The sequence below is a fragment of the Salvelinus fontinalis genome, chromosome 6 (assembly GCF_029448725.1).
Source record: "Salvelinus fontinalis isolate EN_2023a chromosome 6, ASM2944872v1, whole genome shotgun sequence".
In the NCBI taxonomy this organism is placed as follows: domain Eukaryota; kingdom Metazoa; phylum Chordata; class Actinopteri; order Salmoniformes; family Salmonidae; genus Salvelinus; species Salvelinus fontinalis.
In genome coordinates this window covers 64,133,912-64,154,634 of record NC_074670.1, presented here as the reverse complement: position 1 = coordinate 64,154,634, position 20,723 = coordinate 64,133,912, and the positions used below count along the sequence as shown (strand labels likewise).

Here is a 20,723-nt window from a genome sequence, read left to right as displayed (position 1 = left end):
GATCTTTTCCGGGAATTATAGGAATTTGATTGCTTGTACTACACGCTCATCACAATGAATGGTCTCCGCCCCCAATCTCAACCTCGTGGACGGCGATGATTTGTCCAGCTCTAAGAGGAAATGCATGCCGATTGGTTATAGTCAGACAAGGCTCAAATATAAATTTGCAGCAGCGAAAATGATTGATGATTATTGTAGTTTATCATCAATTAATGATTTATGTACTTTGTGAAGTTCGAATAAAATAGTAAAACTCTTTACAAATTAATTTATCAACTAAAGCGCCGGCTTGATCATTCTGAATGTGAGGCTTATTGAATATGGTGTAGGCTTATTCAATAATGTACAATATAATTAAATCCCTGTTGATGGATGCATTCATTTGGATACAGTTCTTTTTTTCTGATCATAAACAACAACAAATGCTAATTGCATGCCCCCATCCTGGCCAAATTTGGGGGTGTTTGAACCCCATAATAATGGACTGGGTTTATGTAGTGCTTTTACATGTGCTCAAAGCGCTTTATATTGTGTGGATGATAATGTTTGAAAATGAATGCTGTATTCTATACATCCTGTTTTCTGAAGTGCCCTGACTGTATGCTGCTAAATGAAAATATCAAATAGCCTACCCTACAATATTATCACAAAACATTATGGCCTAGAGATGCATTCAATCCGACCTGCGGAAGGAACGGTTATAGCGCAATGGACATTTATTTAGGTAATTTCCGATTGAGCCAACATAGTTTATGCAGCGTTTACAGTGAATGTGGACATTGCCTTTCAAAGTTGCATTGCAGAAAACGGGCACTCCAATTCTATCTAGCACAATGTCATAGCTACACATAGGCCTACTCACTTGCATCCTACCGAGCACCAAAGCCTATGGTGTCAAAATATCAATAGGACTTTGCAGTCACATGGTCCATTAATGAAATATGCAAGGAATGTGACCCATGTACATGTGATTTGGTACCAGAAAAGTAGCGTAGCCTACCTTTCACAAAAGCAGATCAATTCACAAGAGATTACTCAGATTTGCATTGAATTGACCAGAGCAAATAACTTGAAACAAAAACAAACCCATGTCAATTGAAATTCCGTCTTTATTACAATTCACAGAATGGATAGATAACATCATTAAATATATTTTATCTAAATGATACAAAATACAACATATAATAGCAAAGCATTCCAGTGCACCTTACAAGAAAAGAAAACTCTTTCTCCTTCTTTGCTCATTGGGTACAGTCCAGATTTTTCTATCCATAGCCCTACATTGACTTAATGCACCCACGCACCTGCTACTGTATTGTGGCCATACTGATAGCAACGAAGGGGCTCCTAAAACAGCTTGTTTACTGGAGTGCACACCCCAATAAATGGAAAACAAATTTAGGTCAGTTGTTGCTGAGGAACTGTGTTAACATTGAGCAGAATCAATGTTGCATTCTGTATTCGATAGAAAAGCGGCCTCGCTTCTGATTTAAGTCCCCAAGTTTAATTTCTCTTTCAGTACACTTGTATTGGCTGAAATCCCATACTCCTGTTCTGTGCCGACAACTCTTTAGATTTTGATCAGGGCTTTCAATGGTTTTTCGGTTGGGCTCTGATAAAGGAATGGTTTTTGGATCCAAGTATGCAAAAGCAAATGAATGTGTCCCTTTAACTGCAAAATACTTTGCATCTAGTAATACATAGAACTTGAGTTTGGCCCTTGCCGTCACAGAGCCTATTTGGAAGATGTATAAGTCTGGTGTCAGGACAATTATAGTACTTTAATAAATTCCACCATCAATTCATTATAGTAGTAGTGCAGAACATGTGGAACAAGAGGGGTTGTCATATTGGAGTTTCACTCTCTCATGAGACCTCCTTCCTTGACTTCTTCATGGTCATTATGAGAAACATAGATTCTACTGAGAAGTAAAGATGATTCTTCATGCATTGATTAGAGCTACATATTTCTCTTACATCCGACTAGTCCAGACAATTACTCCATGTGTGTATCTGATATGTGGCTCCTTGGATTACAACTAACCTTGTGTATCTGATATGTGGCGGACAGAGAAAATCCAACAGATATGCTTCCTGTAAATTAAAAATGTTTCCTGTATTATTGAGGCCGCTGTCTTTTCCAGTTCCCTAGCTAATGCAATGGAGTAGCTTGTGTCTGGCCTTGCCTTACATTGATTTATCCCCACAACCTGGTTAACTTCATGTCACATTAAGGCAAATTGATAGGCGGAGAAGGGGAAAAAACAATGTTAGGGAAGATGGTTCATGAAATAAATCTCAAACAGATGTTGGAACCATAATCATAATGTGCCTATATTGACTTCTGGCTTTAGAATTGACCATATAAAGATATTTTATTCAAACATTACACATGTGTGTACTTTCTGGCTAAAGTTCTATTTCCTTCTACACTGTATAGGCCTAGGCTACTTTTCTGACTGACTTTTGTGGACACTCACTGTAAATACATATCAACACACATAATAGAGATCATTCATATGATTGTGTGACATAAATATGCATATTAGGCCTATATCCACATACATAGGTATTTTATGAATACATTTGATCAACTGCCCGAAAGCTCAGCCACAATTAAATACATTTTTGTGTGCAGAGACTATTTCCTGTTTCTCCAGTTTTGCCTTTTGCCTCCAGCATCTTCACAAATCAGCTATGAGTGTGCGGTAGATTCTGCCTATTAGGAATACATTTGGGTAAAACCAATAACATTTGTCAAACATGATTATCAGTTATTGAAGTTGCACAATTCAGACATACCTGTATCTTGGTGACGTTGTAGGCCAAGTCTTTGATTCCGAAGCAGCAACATTTCATTGTCATAATGTCATCAAAAGGAGCTAAACAATCTTGCGAGCTATTTGACAATTACCAGTGTAATTACAGTTATTTAAAACATAAACCTTTATGTACACATAAATACAGTTTCCTAAATACAGCTGTGTGTCGTCCACGCAGGGCGCGTTCTCCGATTACGCGTGTCTGGGAAGATCTTCCCACACGGTCTGTCAACCGTGGATTGAGTTGACAGTCTCAGAAGGTCCCTGCGATGGCAAGATCTCGCCAACAGATGGCGCACTCCGACTACGCTCGAGAAACGAATTGCCAAAAGCCAGGGAATGAGTATAGCTTTCAAAGGCTACGTTCCTCTGTCGAACGGTCGAACGGATGACTGAGGTATTGCTGCGGGGTGTTGACATTCACTCTGCTTTCTTGATGAATATCTGAAGTGCAAGAGGAATAGCATTTGAGACAAAATCGTATACATCTATCTGTTTGAGGTATATATTCTACTTTACATTAGACCACTTTGAAGCCTGAAAACATCTGACCAACTTAGATTTTTCAGTGAACTATCACTTTAAGTTGCCTAAAATACAAGGGATTCTTTATAAGACAAGGCTTCCAAGGCTCTGTGGTGAACGGGTGATGGCTGGGCCGGCTTACCTCGCTCAGGATGACCCAGACGGGGCAGTCTGTGATCACAGAGAGACGAAGGGCTTCCAGGGGCCCGAATGTGGGATCCACCTCCCCCTCGGCGATCCCATTATGGAACACTCCTAGAGGTCAGAGAGAGAGAGAGGATCAATATATCAGACCAACATAACCAATAGACTGTGGATGGACATCTATAGACCCCTTTCTGTGTTTACAAACATTGTCGCACGAGGGCGATGCGTGCAAGCTGGTGTCAGAACAAGGGGGAATTCTTATAGAATGCCAGCAACTGGCCAAAAAAAACTCTATTTACATGTTGCTTATGGATTGTAATTGGATTATAATTGGATTTTAAAGTTCGTATGAATGTCCTGCTTAATATAATGTTTGTGTCATCATCGCAAATCAGCTGCATTATACTTAAAAAACACTTCAACCAGTAAAGTGGCTCTTTGGCTAGCTTTTGCTACAGGCTACAGTATATCAATGAGCATTAGCATTCTAGCAAACAACTGCTGTATCCAAAATTGTTATTTTGGATACAGAGATCACAACCAAACAGAATCTTAGCGACTGTTCAGGCAAGAATCAAAACATAATTGTAAGCGTACGAGAATCCCAAAAAGTTATTTTATTTAGAAGTAATAAAAATGTAAATCTAAGCTATGTTGAATGGGCACAGATGGCGATGGCTTGCTTACTGCAGCCAAGAGTCACATGCATCTGTGCATCGTGTACTGAAAAAGGGTCTATTGACTTTGTCAATAAACACTGTAGTCATGATGAAGCATTGTATTTCATTTGTACCTCAATAAATACTGCATGGGCTCCTAAATTCTAACAGAGAGCACATTCGATACAAGATATGTTGTGTTGACATTTCAATTGGTTCAAGGCAAGGCGGTGGTATCAAATATGACCATAACATGCGTTCAGCTTGCTATGCTTTCTTTGTTGATCTACTACTGAAATGCTAACAATACACAATGAATTCTCTCTCATATCAATCTTGTTACACAGTGATAGAGTGAGTTCTATGGTTTAGGTTACACTATGCCTGAAAGTAGAGCTGGAGGGAGAAGAACCTGGTGATCATTTGATAGCAATATCGCACAATTAATTGATTTGGTCCAAACGTGAACTACTGTGCCAGATTGATATTGATTCCCCCTTGAAATATTTATGAATGAGCGGGAGTGCTTGTAGTAATTTATATGCTGTCAGAAGGAGTACCTCTTTCAAGGGGATGAAAGCCTGTCTCTGTGTTACGGAGACAGTAATCACTGGCCTGGGGATGTGTTTGACTACTCAGAACACGCATCCTCACTCGCTGTCTACTCCCTTCCTTCCTTCCTTCATTGAATTAATCAACAATCTGTATGTCAGTGGATAGATAATAGTGTACATGAAAGCAAGGTCTCTGCCCTATTGCATAACAAATCCACTCTTCAGATCTCTAATTAAGGAAGGAACGATGGTGTATCTAGCACTTTGCCACCGATTCAATTGTAATGGAATTGAGCTCAAACCCGTATTTCTACCTTATGTTAACTACATTTAACCCATCCTCCTATTTCAATATGATATAAAACATTGTAATGTCATTAAATCCAATTATTTTCAATGAGTACCATGCTATCGTTTTAAAGCGCACCGGTGCAACACTTGTCTTGCACTTCACGCAATTTCAGAAAGAGCACCTAAGGTCCTCTAAAAACTGTGAAGGTAGTCCTTATCTACTCTTCCCGTCCTCCTGTGAAAGTCCTAGACGGTGCAGCAGCTAATCATGTGTTGGAGCCCGCAGTAATTGAGTGAGATGGATTTGTCAGGGGCCTGTGTATGAGTGTATGTGTGTGTGTTTGTGCGTGTGTAATTTGTCAGGGCCTGTCTTAGTCCATGTGAACTATTCCTGTTTGCCACTACCGGTTAGAATCTGGCACAAGGTTTTGTTAGATGAAGGGGACTGACGAATGGATGGATGAAAACAAAAGGGAAAGAATTTTGGAGGGATATCTTGGCAGGGAGTACAGTGTTGGATTCTCTAAAAAAGATGACATCATTTTTATGACAGTGGAGTCCTTTGTTTGGCTTTGGGTGATTCTTTCTGCAGTACTAGTTCTTAACACTTCTGATAAATACATCCCCAGTACTAACAACCACCTATTGAACCATGTCCTTGGTAGCACGGCACTAATTTAATTCTGGGTCATTTTCATTAGAAGGTACAGTAACAAAAATGTTGCTACGGAAAGCAAAATACTCACCTATTCTGATAAAGCCATCCTCTGTTCTGTGGTATTTTGGTGTTTTCTCTCTCCCCTCTTTCAAGGCCTCTTTTTCTGACTGGATATTCTGTAGCAGAAAGAGAGAGAGGTGTGTGAGGAACACAACACAGGAACACATATACGCTTGCACGCGTGCCGAATACAGACACACACACACACACAACCAAGATCAATGCAGGCAGAAACCCTGTTTGATCTGCACTCAGATCATAGCTCAAATCTACTGTATACATCATCAACCAATGCATTGACAATAGCAAACTCCTTGGTACTGACCTCCTTTTATCTCCACATTCAGTTAGTAAATCACACACACACACACACACACACACACACACACACACACACACACACACACACACACACACACACACACACACACACACACACACACACACACACACACACACACACACACACACACACACACACACACACACCTGACGGCACTAGTCGTGAACTCAGATCAACCTAACTTTGACCTCTTGTCTTACAACATAAAAGCGAGAAAGATATCAGTGGGTCATCATAGTTAATACAGCGGGACTCTTTAGTGTTGCTGCTGGGTCATAGCAATTGATAATGTTGGAGAAATATCTGTTTGACTCGCTTATCTAAAGCAATGAAGGAGAAAGGACACGAGGACGGAGTGAGGGAAAACAAGCTGACCTTTTGTGGCAGGATTTTCCCTTTCTGTTGGTCCTCTAAATAGAAATCAATGTATGCCCAATCACACAAGTAATTACAGATGTAGGATCTTAATTTGACCTGTATTGTCACAGCAAAATAATCCTGCAGCAACAGGATTTGAACGTTTAGTGCATAATGTTGCTTGATCGGTGGTTAGGCTATTTGCTACATAAAGTAGGCTCCATAAAAGTGCAATACTGTTAATAAAAACCATGTGTTAGTGTGGGTTTTCTGTGAATTTATGTAAGTCACAAAGCTCATCTGTACTCTCAGTAACACAACAGTGATCAAATTAAGATCCTACTGTACATCTGTACGCTACACTGTAAAAATATGACATTTCCCTCCTCCCGCCGTTTAACTGCACTTGACAGCGTCTCTCTCTCTCTCCCTGCCTCTCCATCATCTTCTTGTTTTCTTCTTATCTTTCCTCGTCTTTATTCTCTCTGTCTTTCCTTACCTTTCTTTCCTCAATCCTTTCTTCTCCATTCTAAGACCAGAATAACTTGTTATGACTCTAAAGACATGTAACACTTCTACTCATCATTAACACTTCTACTCATATTCTTCCCATAGGAACAACAACAACAACAACAAAAACAGAAACACCTCCACCCTCTTGCAGCATTACAGGGTCTCAATGACAGTCAGGTGTAGGGAGAGATTGAATGAGTGAAGGAGGGAGAATAAATAATAAAATAGAGATAGACAGAGAGGGAGGAGAGAGAGGGGGGGGAAATCCAGCTATTAATCTGTCGCGGCGAGCGTCAGTTTGCGGAACTTAATCTGAAATCCCCGCCTCGCCTAGCCACCCTGCCGGGTGAAAGCTCTCAAACCGTGGCCGGCGGGAGACTGATTTGATTACCACCGCCCGGGAGTCCTCTTTTTCTCTGTTTCGTTCTCCACAATATCTCTCTTGTACTCTCTTTTTTTGAGAGAGAACCTCACTCTGTCTTGAGTCATTTCTCATCTCTTCTCTGTGTCCTCTAGGGCTTAAACACTGTGGGTGCTCGCCCTTAAACGTGGCTTATGTGCTCCTATGTCAACCAGATGGAAGCTGACTTCATATGTCTTTCCACTTGAGAGAATGATATCTTTCCACTTGAGGAAGAGTGATGTATCCAGTGTGGTTTCCCAGGAAATGGGCTGTTTCTCAATAGAAACAACACAAAATAATAGAGATCTTCTGAAAGTAAATGATCTTGAGACCCTGTATGTAACAATACATCCCTGTAGAATGCTTTCGACACCTTGTAGAGTCCATAGCCTGACAAATAGAGGCTGTTCTGAGGGCAAAGGGGGTGTTCCTAGTGTTTGGTATACTCAGTATATGTAAGGGATATTGAACAATATGGAAGGTGTGTTCCACGACGCGTCAGCGGACTTTCCACGGAGTTGCATTATTTTCCAGAATACGCATAGAGCCCGGGGTTGACTAGTGAAATTTATTTGGATACGTAACAATGAGGCACGATTTAGCCTGGCATAGAAAATGGGCTCTCTCGTCTGGGACAGGATGAATCAGGCTTGTAGTGGCGTGCCTCATATGGCAAGATAATATATGGTAAAGGTTATGTAATGGTAATAATGTGCTGGGATTGAATGGGGTAAATAGCGGTGAGACTCACGTCAAAAGGCAGCACCTCCACAGTGGTGTTGAACAGCTTGTCCCCTGGGTGCTCAATGTTCCCGCTACGGAAGAAATACCTTGAAAGATAGAGATAGATCGATAGATAGATAGAGAGAGAGAGATAGAGAGAGAATAACAAATGGGGAGATGTCAATTTGATATTCAACACAGATTGATCCACCACGATCATCATCATCATCATCATTATGGGTGCCCACTTTTCTTCAGACATGGACTTTTTTTTGGTGCCATGAAAATGTTTAAAATGAACTTGTCTCAGCAGCATACATATTTGATGCAAAGAATAGAAAAGGCTTATTTGGTGAATATTACTTACCAAGCCAAGCAGAGCTGTTTGTTTTATCGAAATACAAATTATCCTGTGCTTTTTCATTAGGCACATAGGCACATAAAGACACAGCTTGGCTCCATATGTAACCGCAAAGCGTCCACGATGTGCTTGCATATGGGCTCACCCAGAAATGTAACTTTTGAAACTGAATCAAAACATTTAAACTATTTGACTTAACCGATTGATGTTGGGAAAAGAAATATGACAAAATGCAGAATGGGGGCGGGGGTTATTTCACAGATTGAATCATAATATATTAGGCCTACTGATTATTTCTCAATTGCAAGCTACTCATTGACAGGCCTCGAGCTACCGGACTTGAAGTTTTCTGCTAAGGTGCAACCTTTGGTAAACTGATGGAAGGCTACTCAGAGTCAGAGTCTATGATACAGCGAAGCCTAAGCAAACATGCCCGTGCTCATCATGGTTCTAACAGGCAAAGTGAAACGATACAATGAATTTGCTCGTGGTGCACGCAGCTCAAAAGATATGGAACAACACCATTGAATCAACACCATCAGACATGAAACAACGATATAAATGTAACAACAGCACAACAAAATAGATTAACAATTTTCTTTTGCAGGTGCCTAAGTTGGTTTTCATTTTATCCACCAGTGGTGCAACTAGTGCTTTCTAACTGCACTGAACCAACACAGTGGCACGTGTGAGTGAAGCAAAACTGTGCAGTGGTCAAAACCATTCATGTTGAGGCGACGGGGGACAGGGTTCTAAAAGCAATTCATTATTATATCATATATAAAATGGCCATATCTATTTTAATATATACTAGCTCAAAACACTACTAATCATTGAACATGATAAATTACCCAATGGATCATTATCATTTTCAAGAGAAAAAAATAGGGGGTGCACCCCTATTTTGAACGTGGGGATATAGCTGGTCCGTTTGCTCCATTGCTCAGGCTCTTATGATCATCATCATCATCATCAGTCAGTCAGTCAGCCAGCCAGCCAGCCAGCCAGCCAGCCAGCCAGCCAGCCAGCCAGCCAGCCAGTCACCCAGTTCAAACTCCCTCTACATTTTGCTTTGTACAAATGCATGTCCCACCAAGTACCTAACAGCAGTCTGGACCACCCCCCCCGAAAGAGCAACTGAGGCGACACTGGTGACCACAGAGCCACAGCGTCACCATTAGAAGACACTGGTGACCACAGAGCCACGGCGTCACCATTAGAAGACACTGGTGACCACAGAGCCACAACGTCACCATTAGAAGACAGTGGTGACCCCAGAGACACAGCGTCACCACTAGAATACACTGGTGACCACAGAGCCACAGCGTCACCATTAGAAGACACTGGTGACCACAGAGCCACGGCGTCACCATTAGAAGACACTGGTGACCACAGAGCCACAACGTCACCATTAGAAGACAGTGGTGACCCCAGAGACACAGCGTCACCACTAGAATACACTGGTGACCACAGAGCCACAGCGTCACCATTAGAAGACAGTGGTGACCACAGAGCCACAGCGTCACCATTAGAATACACTGGTGACCACAGAGCCACGGCGTCACCATTAGAAGACACTGGTGACCACAGAGCCACAACGTCACCATTAGAAGACAGTGGTGACCACAGAGACACAGCGTCACCACTAGAAGACAGTGGTGACCACAGAGCCACAACGTCACCATTAGAAGACAGTGGTGACCACAGAGACACAGCGTCACCATTAGAAGACAGTGGTGACCATAGAGCCACAGCGTCACCATTAGAAGACAGTGGTGACCACAGAGCCACAGCGTCACCACTAGAATACACTGGTGACCACAGAGCCACAGCGTCACCATTAGAAGACAGTGGTGACCACCGAGCCACAGCGTCACCATTAGAAGACAGTGGTGACCACAGAGCCACAGCGTCACCATTAGAAGACAGTGGTGTCTACAGAGGCATGATCAGTTTGAGGGATCCAGAAGCAGATAGACCATCTGCCCTGACAGTAATGTGAAGACATGGAGGAACAATGTGGTTGTTGTGATCTGTGACTGGATGCCTATTGAAAATGCAAGTCATTTACATTTGTGTTTAAATACTGTATGTATATTTATGTAATGCGCATGCAGATTATTCACATGGGACTAGGGGAGAGTGAGAGGGAAAGGGGGAGAGAGAGGGGGAGCAAGAGGATGAGATAAAGGGAGAGAGAGAGGGAGAGAGGGGAGAGCGAGAGCGACAGTCTGGGACATGTGTGGAGATCTGTGTGGAGATCGTCTTTGTCCACTAGCACAGTGTATGTGTGTTTGTACATGTGTGTGGGTCCATGTATATTTGTGTATTCAAGCATGCCATGTACAGTTGAAGTCGGAAGTTTATATACACTTAGGTTGGAGTCATTAAAACTTGGCTTTCAACTACTCCACAAATGTCTTGGAAAGTCGGTTAGGACATCTACTTAATTTTTCCAACAACTGTTTACAGACAGATTATTTCACTTATAATTCACTGTATCACAATTCCAATGAGTCAGAAGTTTACATACACTAAGTTGACTGTGCCTTTAAACAGCTTGGAAAATTCCATAAAATGATGTCATGGCTTTAGAAGATTCTGATAGGCTAATTGACACTATTTGAGTCAATTGGAAGTGTACCTTTGGATGTATTTCAAGGCCTACCTTCAAACTCAGTGCCTCTTTGCTTGACATCATGGGAAAATCAAAAGAAATCAGCCAAGACATCAGAAAAATAATTGTAGACCTCCACAATTCTGGTTCATCCTTGGGAGCAATTTCCAAACGCCTGAAGGTACCACGTTCATCTGTACAAACAATAGTACTCAAGTATAAACACCATGGGACCACGCAGCCGTCATACCGCTCAGGAAGGAGACGTGTTCTGTCTCCTAGAGATGAATGTACTTTGGTGCGAAAAGTGCAAATCAATTCCAGAACAACAGCAAAGGACCTTGTGAAGATGCTGGAGGAAACAGGTATAAAAGTATCTATATCCACAGTAAAACGAGTCCTATATCGACAGAACCTGAAAGGCTGCTTAGCAAGGAATAAGCCACTGCTCCAAAACCGCCATAAAAAAGCCAGACTACGGTTTGCAACTGCACATGGGGACAAAGATCGTACTCTTTGGAGAAATGTCCTCTGGTCTGATGAAACAAAAATATAACTGTTTGGCCATAATGACCATCGTTATGTTTGGAGGAAAAAGGAGGAGTCTTGCAAGCCGAAGAACACCATCCCAACCGTGAAGCACGGCGGTGGCAGCATCATGTTGTGGGGGTGCTTTGCTGCAAGATGGACTGGTGCACGTCACAAAATAGATGGCATCATGAGGGAGGAAAATTATGTGGATATATTGAAGCAACATCTCAAGACATCAGTCAGGAAGTTAAAGCTTGGTCGCAAATGGGTCTTCCAAATGGACAATGACCACAAGCATACTTCCAAAGTTGTGGAAAAATGGCTTAAGGACAACAAAGTCAAGGTATTGGAGTGGCCATTACAAAGCCCTGACCTCAATCCTATAGAAAATTTGTGGGCAGAACTGAATTGTGAAAAACTGAGTTTAAATATATTTGGCTAAGGTGTACGTAAACTTCCGACTTCAACTGTATGTGTGTGTATCCAAGCATGTGAGCACACACACACACCTTTCGATGCGGACGGGCGTGAAGAAGCGGATGCGGATGAAGTCCCCAGCCACAGGGGTGAAGGCCCAGAAGAAGTCCTCTCCCAGGTAGGCCTTCTCCAGGGTGAAGTGCTGATACGTCTTCAGGCTGGTGGTCACCTCCGCCAGCGGGTTGGCGTGGCCCTTGTGCAGGGTCTGCTTGCCAAAGTCCTTGTCCTGGAATGAATAATTAGACCCAAAGAGGGGGGTTTAGGGAGAAGACATGAAGGTGTTTCTAGATTGACTTTGAGGGTGCAGTTCTAAAGACAGGGATGAATTCTGAATTGAGATCTGGAAGTCTGACTTAAATGTTCATTTAAATCCTTTAACTATTCAATTTACATGATTTACTTGAAAATGAATGTGAGTCATACTCTCTCATCTCTCCTCCAAGTGGCTTTGGGGTTGAGAGTAACTACATTACTGTTGGCTAAAATGATGAAATTCCACATGGAGAATGTGCAATTTCATGATAAAAGAGAATAGTATATTTCTAACACCAGATAATGTCACAACAAATCTCTGAGAGATGACTTGTAACATTGTAAAACATTTTCAGCTTGCTTATAGGCCTTTGCAACTGTAATTCAAATTCCTACGATAATGATGATGGTGATAGTGCATCCAATTCATCCCACTCTAGCTGAATGTGTCATAGTTCTAATTGTATCTATCCCTATTCAAATAAGCAATGCAATATAATAAATAAAATACTCTTCATCAAATGAGAGTATTTGCTAAATACATGTAAGCATTAATGTATAGAGAGAGAGTAGTGAGCTGGCCTGCTTGGTAAAGAATCTGAATTGAGAAAGCCTTTGTCCAGGACGAGCGGATCAATAGTGAATTGATTGGGTTAGACCAGGTTTTCCCAAACTCGGTCCTGGGGATATTTAAAGTTGAGTTGGATATTTAAATCAGCTGTGTAGTAATAGGGCAAAAACTAAAACATGCACCCAGCACTGAGTTTGGAAAACCCTGGGTTAGACTACAGTAGCAGTATTCAGGCTGATATCCATTGCTCTTAACATAGTAATCAGAGACATTAAACAAAGTATTTACAGCTGGAGTCTGTATGGTGACTTGAAATGTATTCCAGTACTGCAGGGCTCAGAGACTTGAAAACTAATATTTGAACATACACAGACTTAAGTAGATAATATGACACATGCACAGTGAGTGGAAGCTAGTAAGCCTCATGTGTGTGTCACACACACACACACACACACACACACACACACACACACACACACACACACACACACACACACACACACACACACACACACACACACACACACACACACACACACACACACACACACACACACACACACACACACACCTCCATACCTTGAGTTTCTGGATCTTTCCGGCCAAGGAAGAGTGGGTGCCCACATGCTGGAAGAGAGAGGGCTTGAAGCGAATTCTCAGGTTGGCCTTCTGCCTGTCGCAGTGTTTCTGTGTGTGACAGGCAGGGGAGAGGTGGGAAAGAGGAGGAGGGAGAGAGAAAGAGAGTATGAGTGTGTGGGAGTTGCACCATTTTCTGAGACTGAGACCAGTTTGGAAAGTCATAGTATTTACATGTAACTCCCTGCTTGGATACTCTGTAACATATCTTTATTTTCTCTCTCCCTTGAAGTAATCACTGATCTAACATGACTGGGTCTGAACGACAGCTTGTATCAGGACAGTGGTTACCACAACATATAAGGAAAGGTTTACTTCCAACTGGGCCTAGGTTTACCATGGGGGAGGTTGAACTTACCGCGTCCTTCTCCGGGTTGCACACCTTAACCCACATGATGTGGTCCAGCAACCAATCAATTGGCTTGTCCTTGTAGAACATTAGCATAAACTCAACGATCAGCGACAGGTCCACGGACTTGAACATCTTACCTGAGAAGAGACAATATACAACTTAGTTACAATGTGTGACATCATCAAATAGCACCAAAGGTTGTTCAGCTAGTACCTTGTCCATTTCTAAACGTTTCATCATATCTTGAGCCTATGAAACACTACTTCCCAATTGTAAAGTGTCCCTTAGCTCCTATCCCAAGGCCCTTGGTGAAAATCTGAAAGGTCTGAAGGGATTGGACAGGTTTTTGAAATATGGTTATAACTACATTGCCATCTGCTAGTTGGACAATTCTATCCTTTCAGATGTATTAGAAGGGGGGCCATTTGGAATTGGTGAAAAGTAGAAAGTAGAGTGCAACAAGGACCTAGAACGGAGGCTAAACTTAGCCAATGTTCTCTGAAATTAAATCAGAATGAAACAGAATTGCACACGGACCCTTGAGCGCTGAATTTAATCTAATGTAATTTAATTGTCAGATTAATACTGATTAATGCATTAGATGCAATTTCATAAAGTCACCAAGTGGGTTAGAAGAGGAAATAATTTTTGGTCAAAACGAGGTCGTGTGCAGTAAGTTGTTTAAAGGAATTCAATTATTTTACAGGTGTTTAATTGTAATGCTTTGAAGCTCTTTCCACTATAATGTTTTCCAGCTATTATAGTCATTACAAAGACAGAGGATTCAGTTCAGCCAATTACAAGAACAGAAATACCTAATTTTCGTTAGAGTGTAAGAACAGGCTGTATGATCTTGTTTGTCCTTATATGAAACATAATCCAACAAAATACACATGCACTCAGCCACCCACCTGTGCACACTCTGAATTAAAAAAGTATTCTCCTCTCCTCTCCACATGCCTCTCCCCCAGTCTCTCTTTATACCTCCCTACCCCTCTGTACATGAAACCACTTCTCTCTTCTCGCTCCTCTCCTCCATTCCTTTCTCTCTGGTTACACCATCTCTACTGAGGTCAACACTCTTTCCTTGGTTGAGCTGTAGCATTCACCCTCCCTCCCTCCCTCCCTCCCTCCCTCCCTCCCTCCCTCCCTCCCTCCCTCCCTCCCTCCCTCCCTCACTCCCTGCCTCCCTCCCTCCCTCCCTATCTCTTCCACCCTCCCTACTTCCTTCCTTCAGTCCTTCCTTCAGTCCCTCCCTCCCTCCCGCCCTATCTCTTCCACCCTCCCTCCTTCCTTCCTTCAGTACTTCCTTCAGTCCCTCCCTCCCTCCCTCCCTCCATTTACACCATCTCTACCGAGGTCAACTCTCTCTCCTTGGTTGATCTGTGGCCTTGATGAAAAAGCGATGAGAGCGGAGCAGCCTGTTCCTGTCAAGTGGAGGAGAGGAACAAGGGAGTGAGAAGAGAAGAACAACATGGTTACAGTCTTCTCTTTCTGTCTCCACACTCCAGGGCTAGGGCCTTTGTTATTGCAAGGTTTACGATGCCACAGCAACATGGGTTTATGAGAGAGAGAGAGACAGAGAGAGCGAGAGAGAGAGAGAGAGAGAGAGAGAGAGAGAGAGAGCGAGAGATAGAGAGAGAGAGAGAGAGAGAGAGAGAGGAGAGGAGAGGAGAGAGAGGAGAGAGTGAGAGAGGGGGTAAAGCGCTTGTGTAAGGGAAGGAGTTACAACTCATTAGAATCCCACAGAGAGGTTGAGGGAAAGAGGGAAGGAAGGGAGGAGAGAGACAGAAAGGGGAGGATGGAGCGAGAGATGGGTAGAAACAGAGAGGGTGAAAGGTCAGGTGGTCAAGTGAGAGGAGTTCAGCTAACAGTCATTATAGAACCTGATGGGGAAGGGGGAGTGTAGGAGTGGAGAGATGGACTGTAAGATAGGTAGAGAGGGAGACAGACAGAGTGAGGGAAAGTGGGGCGTTGGGGAAGGGAGAGAGAGATGCCTAACATTCATTACAGGCCTGCTGACAGGGAGGGATTGGGGAGGTGGATGCTGGAAGGAATGTGTGTGTGTGGAAGGGTGAGAGAGACTCATCTCTTCAGTAGGTCCTATGATTGAGTGTAGTCTGGCCCAGGGGTGTGAAGGTGAATGGAAAGGCACTGGAGGGTCAAACCACCCTTGCTGTCTCTGCCTGGCCGGTTCCCCTCTCTCCACTGGGATTCTCTGCCTCTAACCCTATTACGGGGGCTGAGTCACTGGCTTACTGGTGCTCTTCCATGCCGTCCATAGGAGGGGTGCGTCACTTGAGTGGGTTGAGTCTCTGACGTGATCTTCCTGTCCGGGTTGGCGCCCCCCTTGGGTTCGTGCCGTGTGGGAGATCTTCGTGGGTTATACTCGGCCTCGTCTCAGGGTAGTGAGATGGTGGTTGAGTTGGTGGTTGAAGATATCCCTCTAGTGGTGCGGGGGCTGTGTTTTGGCAAAGTGGGTGAGGTTATATCCTGCCTGGTTGGCCCTGTCCTGTGGTATAGTCGGACGGGGACACAGTGTCTCCCAACCCCTCCTGTCTCAGCCTCCAGTAATTATGCTGCAATAGTTTGTGTCGGGGGGCTAGGGTCAGTCTGTTATATCTGTAGTATTTCTCCTGTGTTATCCGGTGTCCTGTGTGAATTTAAGTATGCTTCCTTTAATTCTCTCTCTCTCTCTTTCTCTTTCTCTTCTCTTTGAGGACCGGAGCCCTAGAACCATGCCTCAGGACTACCTGGCCTGATGACTCCTTGCTGTCCCCAGTCCAACTGGTCGTGCTGCTGCTCGAGTTTCAACTGTTCTGCCTGCGGCTATGGAACCCTGACCTGTTCACCAGACGTGCTACCTTGTCCCGGACCTGCTGTTTTCGACCCTCTCTCTCTACTGCACCTACTGTCTCTAACTCTGAATGATCGGCTATGAAAAGCCAACTGACATTTACTCCTGAGGTGCTGACCTGTTGCACCCTCTACAACTACTGTGATTATTATTACTTGACCCTGCTGGTCATCTATGAACGTTTGAACATCTTGGCTATGTACTGTTATAATCTCCACCCGGCACAGCCAGAAGAGGACTGGTCATCCCTCAGAGCCTGGTTCCTCTCTAGGTTTCTTCCTAGGTTCTGGCCTTTCTAGGGAGTTTTTCCTAGCCACTGTTCTTCCTCATCTGCATTGCTTGCTGTTTGGGGTTTTAGGCTGGGTTTCTGTACAGCACTTTGTGACATCGGCTGATGTAAAAAGGGCATTATAAATACATTTGATTGATTGATTGATTGGGAGAGAGGGAAGGTGGGATGCTGGAAGGAAGGTGTGTGTGTGTGAGTTAGTGGAAGGGGGTGAGAGTGACTGAATGAGATATAGAAGGAATACAGAATGAAAGTGTGCCCGCATGTGTGTGTGTTCGTGGGTATGTGCATAATAGCGAGGGTTCTGTGATTGTGTGCTGTCTCTGATGTGGAATTCTGCTTTCATCAGGCAGGTGTGTGACCTCCTGAGTCAGTCACTACATCAGGCAGTAGAGTCAGTCTCAGTGAGTCACTGACTCACAGAATCAGTAGGCTCACTGAACCCCGGATCTGAGACCCAGTATGACCCAGTGACTCACTTAGACTGACTCTACTGACTGTTCTCAGAACAGGGCAGCTTACCAATTTAAGAATTTCATCACACTGACCTACGTTATCTAGGGGAATAATATAAGCTAAGTGACGAAGGCATTAAAAGGTCAACACGTACACACCTGTAGATAACCTCTATAGACAGCCACACACCTGTAGATAACCTCTATAGGCAGCCACACACCTGGGGATAACCTCTAAAGGCAGCCACACACCTGGGGATAACCTCTATAGGCAGCCACACACCTGGAGATAACCTCTATAGGCAGCCACACACCTGGAGAGAACCTCTATAGGCAGCCACACACTTGTAGATAACCTATATAGGCAGCCACACACCTGTATATAACCTCTATAGGCAGCCACACACCTGGGGATAACCTCTATAGGCAGCCACACACCTGTAGATAACCTCTATAGGCAGCCACACACCTGTATATAACCTCTATAGGCAGCCACACACCTGTAGATAACCTCTATAAGCAGCCACACACCGGGGAATAACCTCTATAGGCAGCCACACACCGGGGAATAACCTCTATAGGCAGCCACACACCTGGGGATAACCTCTATAGGCAGCCACACACCTGTAGATAACCTCTATAGGCAGCCAAACACCTGTATATAACCTCTATAGGCAGCCACACACATGTAGATAATCTCTATAGGCAGCCACACACCGGGGAATAACCTCTATAGGCAGCCACACACCTGAGGATAACCTCTATAGGCAGCCACACACCTGGGGATAACCTCTATAGGCAGCCACACACCTGTAGATAACCTCTATAGGCAGCCACACACCTGTAGATAACCTCTATAGGCAGCCACACACCTGTAGATAACCTCTATAGGCAGCCACACACCTGTATATAACCTCTATAGGCAGCCACACACCTGTAGATAACCTCTATTGGCAGCCACACACCGGGGAATAACCTCTATAGGCAGCCACACACCTGGGGATAACCTCTATAGGCAGCCACACACCTGTAGATAACTTCTATAGGCAGCCACACACCTGTATATAACCTCTATAGGCAGCCACACACCTGTAGATAACCTCTAAAGGCAGCCACACACCGGGGAATAACCTCTATAGGCAGCCACACACCTGGGGATAACCTCTATAGGCAGCCACACACCGGGGAATAACCTCTATAGGCAGCCACACACCTGGGGATAACCTCTATAGGCAGCCACACACCTGTATATAACCTCTATAGGCAGCCGCACACCTGTAGATAACCTCTATAGGCAGCCACACACCTGGGGATAACCTCTATAGCCAGCCACACACCTGGGGATAACCTCTTTAGGCAGCCACACACCTGGGGATAACCTCTATAGGCAGCCACACACTGGGGGATAACCTCTATAGGCAGCAGCACACCTGGGGATAACCTCAATAGGCAGCCACACACCTGGGGATAACCTCTATAGCCAGCCACACACCTGGGGATAACCTCTATAGGCAGCCACACACCTGGGGATAACCTCTATAGGCAGCCACACACCTGGGGATAACCTCTAAAGGCAGCCACACACCTGGAGATAACCTAAATAGGCAGCCACACACCTGTAGATAACCTCTATAGGCAGCCACACACCGGGGAATAACCTCTATAGGCAGCCACACACCTGGGGATAACCTCTATAGGCAGCCACACACCTGGGGATAACCTCTATAGGCAGCCACACACCTGTAGATAACCTCTATAGGCAGCCACACACTTGTAGATAACCTATATAGGCAGCCACACACCTGTATATAACCTCTATAGGCAGCCACACACCTGGGGATAACCTCTATAGGCAGCCACACACCTGGGGATAACCTCTATAGACAGCCACACACCTGTAGATAACCTCTATAGGCAGCCACACACCTGGAGATAACCTCTATAGACAGCCACACACCTGTAGATAACCTCTATAGGCAGCCACACACCTGTAGATTACCTCTATAGGCAGCCACACACATGTAGATAACCTCTATAGGCAGCCACACACCTGTAGATAACCTCTATAGGCAGCCACACACCTAGGGATAACCTCTATAGGCAGCCACACACCTGTTTATAACCTCCATAGGCAGCCACACACCTGTAGTTAACCTCTATAGGCAGCCACACACCTGTAGATAACCTCTATAGGCAGCCACACACCTGTAGATAACCTCTATAGGCAGCCACACACCTGTAGATAACCTCTATAGGCAGCCACACACCTGTATATAACCTCTATAGGCAGCCACACACCTGTAGATAACCTCTATAGGCAGCCACACACCGGGGAATAACCTCTATAGGCAGCCACAAACCTGGGGATAACCTCTATAGGCAGCCACACACCTGTAGATAACCTCTATAGGCAGCCACACACCTGTATATAACCTCTATAGGCAGCCACACACCTGGGGATAACCTCTATAGGCAGCCACACACCTGGGGATAACCTCTATAGGCAGCCACACACCTGGGGATAACCTCTATAGGCAGCCACACACCTGTATATAACCTCTATAGGCAGCCGCACACCTGTAGATAACCTCTATAGGCAGCCACACACCTGGGGATTACCTCTATAGGCAGCCACACACCTGGGGATAACCTCTATAGGCAGCCACACACCTGGGGATAACCTCTATAGGTAGCCACACACCGGGGAATAACCTCTATAGGCAGCCACACACCTGGGGATAACCTCTATAGGCAGCCACACACCTGGGGATAACCTCTATAGGCAGCCACACACCTGGGGATAACCTCTATAGGCAGCCACACACCTGGAGATAACCTCTATAGGCAGCCACACACCTGGGGATAACCTCTATAGGCAGCCACACACCTGGGGATAACCTCTTTAGGCAGCCACACACCTGGGGATAACCTCTATAGGCAGCCACACACTGGGGGATAACCTCTATAGGCAGCCACACACCTGGGGATAACCTCAATAGGCAGCCACACACCTGGGGATAACCTCAATAGGCAGCCACACACCTGGGGATAACCTCTATAGGCAGCCACACACCTGGGGATAACCTCTATAGGCAGCCACACACCTGGGGATAACCTCTATAGGCAGCCACACACCTGGGGATAACCTCTATAGGCAGCCACACACCGGGGAATAACCTCTATAGGCAGCCACACACCTGGGGATAACCTCTATAGGCAGCCACACACCTGAGGATAACCTCTTTAGGCAGCCACACACCTGGGGATAAG

At 44.5% G+C, this 20,723-nt stretch overlaps 1 protein-coding gene across 2 annotated transcripts in view; it reads right to left on the bottom strand.

Annotated features, from left to right (window-relative positions):
* Positions 1-1,091: 1,091 nt before the first annotated feature.
* The window catches only part of LOC129858288 (alpha-1,3-mannosyl-glycoprotein 4-beta-N-acetylglucosaminyltransferase B), a 180,465-nt gene continuing 160,833 nt past the window's right edge, over positions 1,092-20,723 (bottom strand). For both annotated transcript variants that reach the window (XM_055927419.1, XM_055927420.1), the window contains exons 9-15: positions 13,859-13,989; positions 13,444-13,551; positions 12,074-12,267; positions 8,084-8,162; positions 5,745-5,832; positions 3,490-3,602; positions 1,092-3,266 (exon numbers count right to left, since the gene is read on the bottom strand). In XM_055927419.1, the coding sequence (XP_055783394.1) occupies positions 3,243-3,266; positions 3,490-3,602; positions 5,745-5,832; positions 8,084-8,162; positions 12,074-12,267; positions 13,444-13,551; positions 13,859-13,989 (737 nt within the window). In that variant the 3' untranslated portion in view covers positions 1,092-3,242. The remainder of the gene's footprint in view (positions 3,267-3,489; positions 3,603-5,744; positions 5,833-8,083; positions 8,163-12,073; positions 12,268-13,443; positions 13,552-13,858; positions 13,990-20,723) is intronic.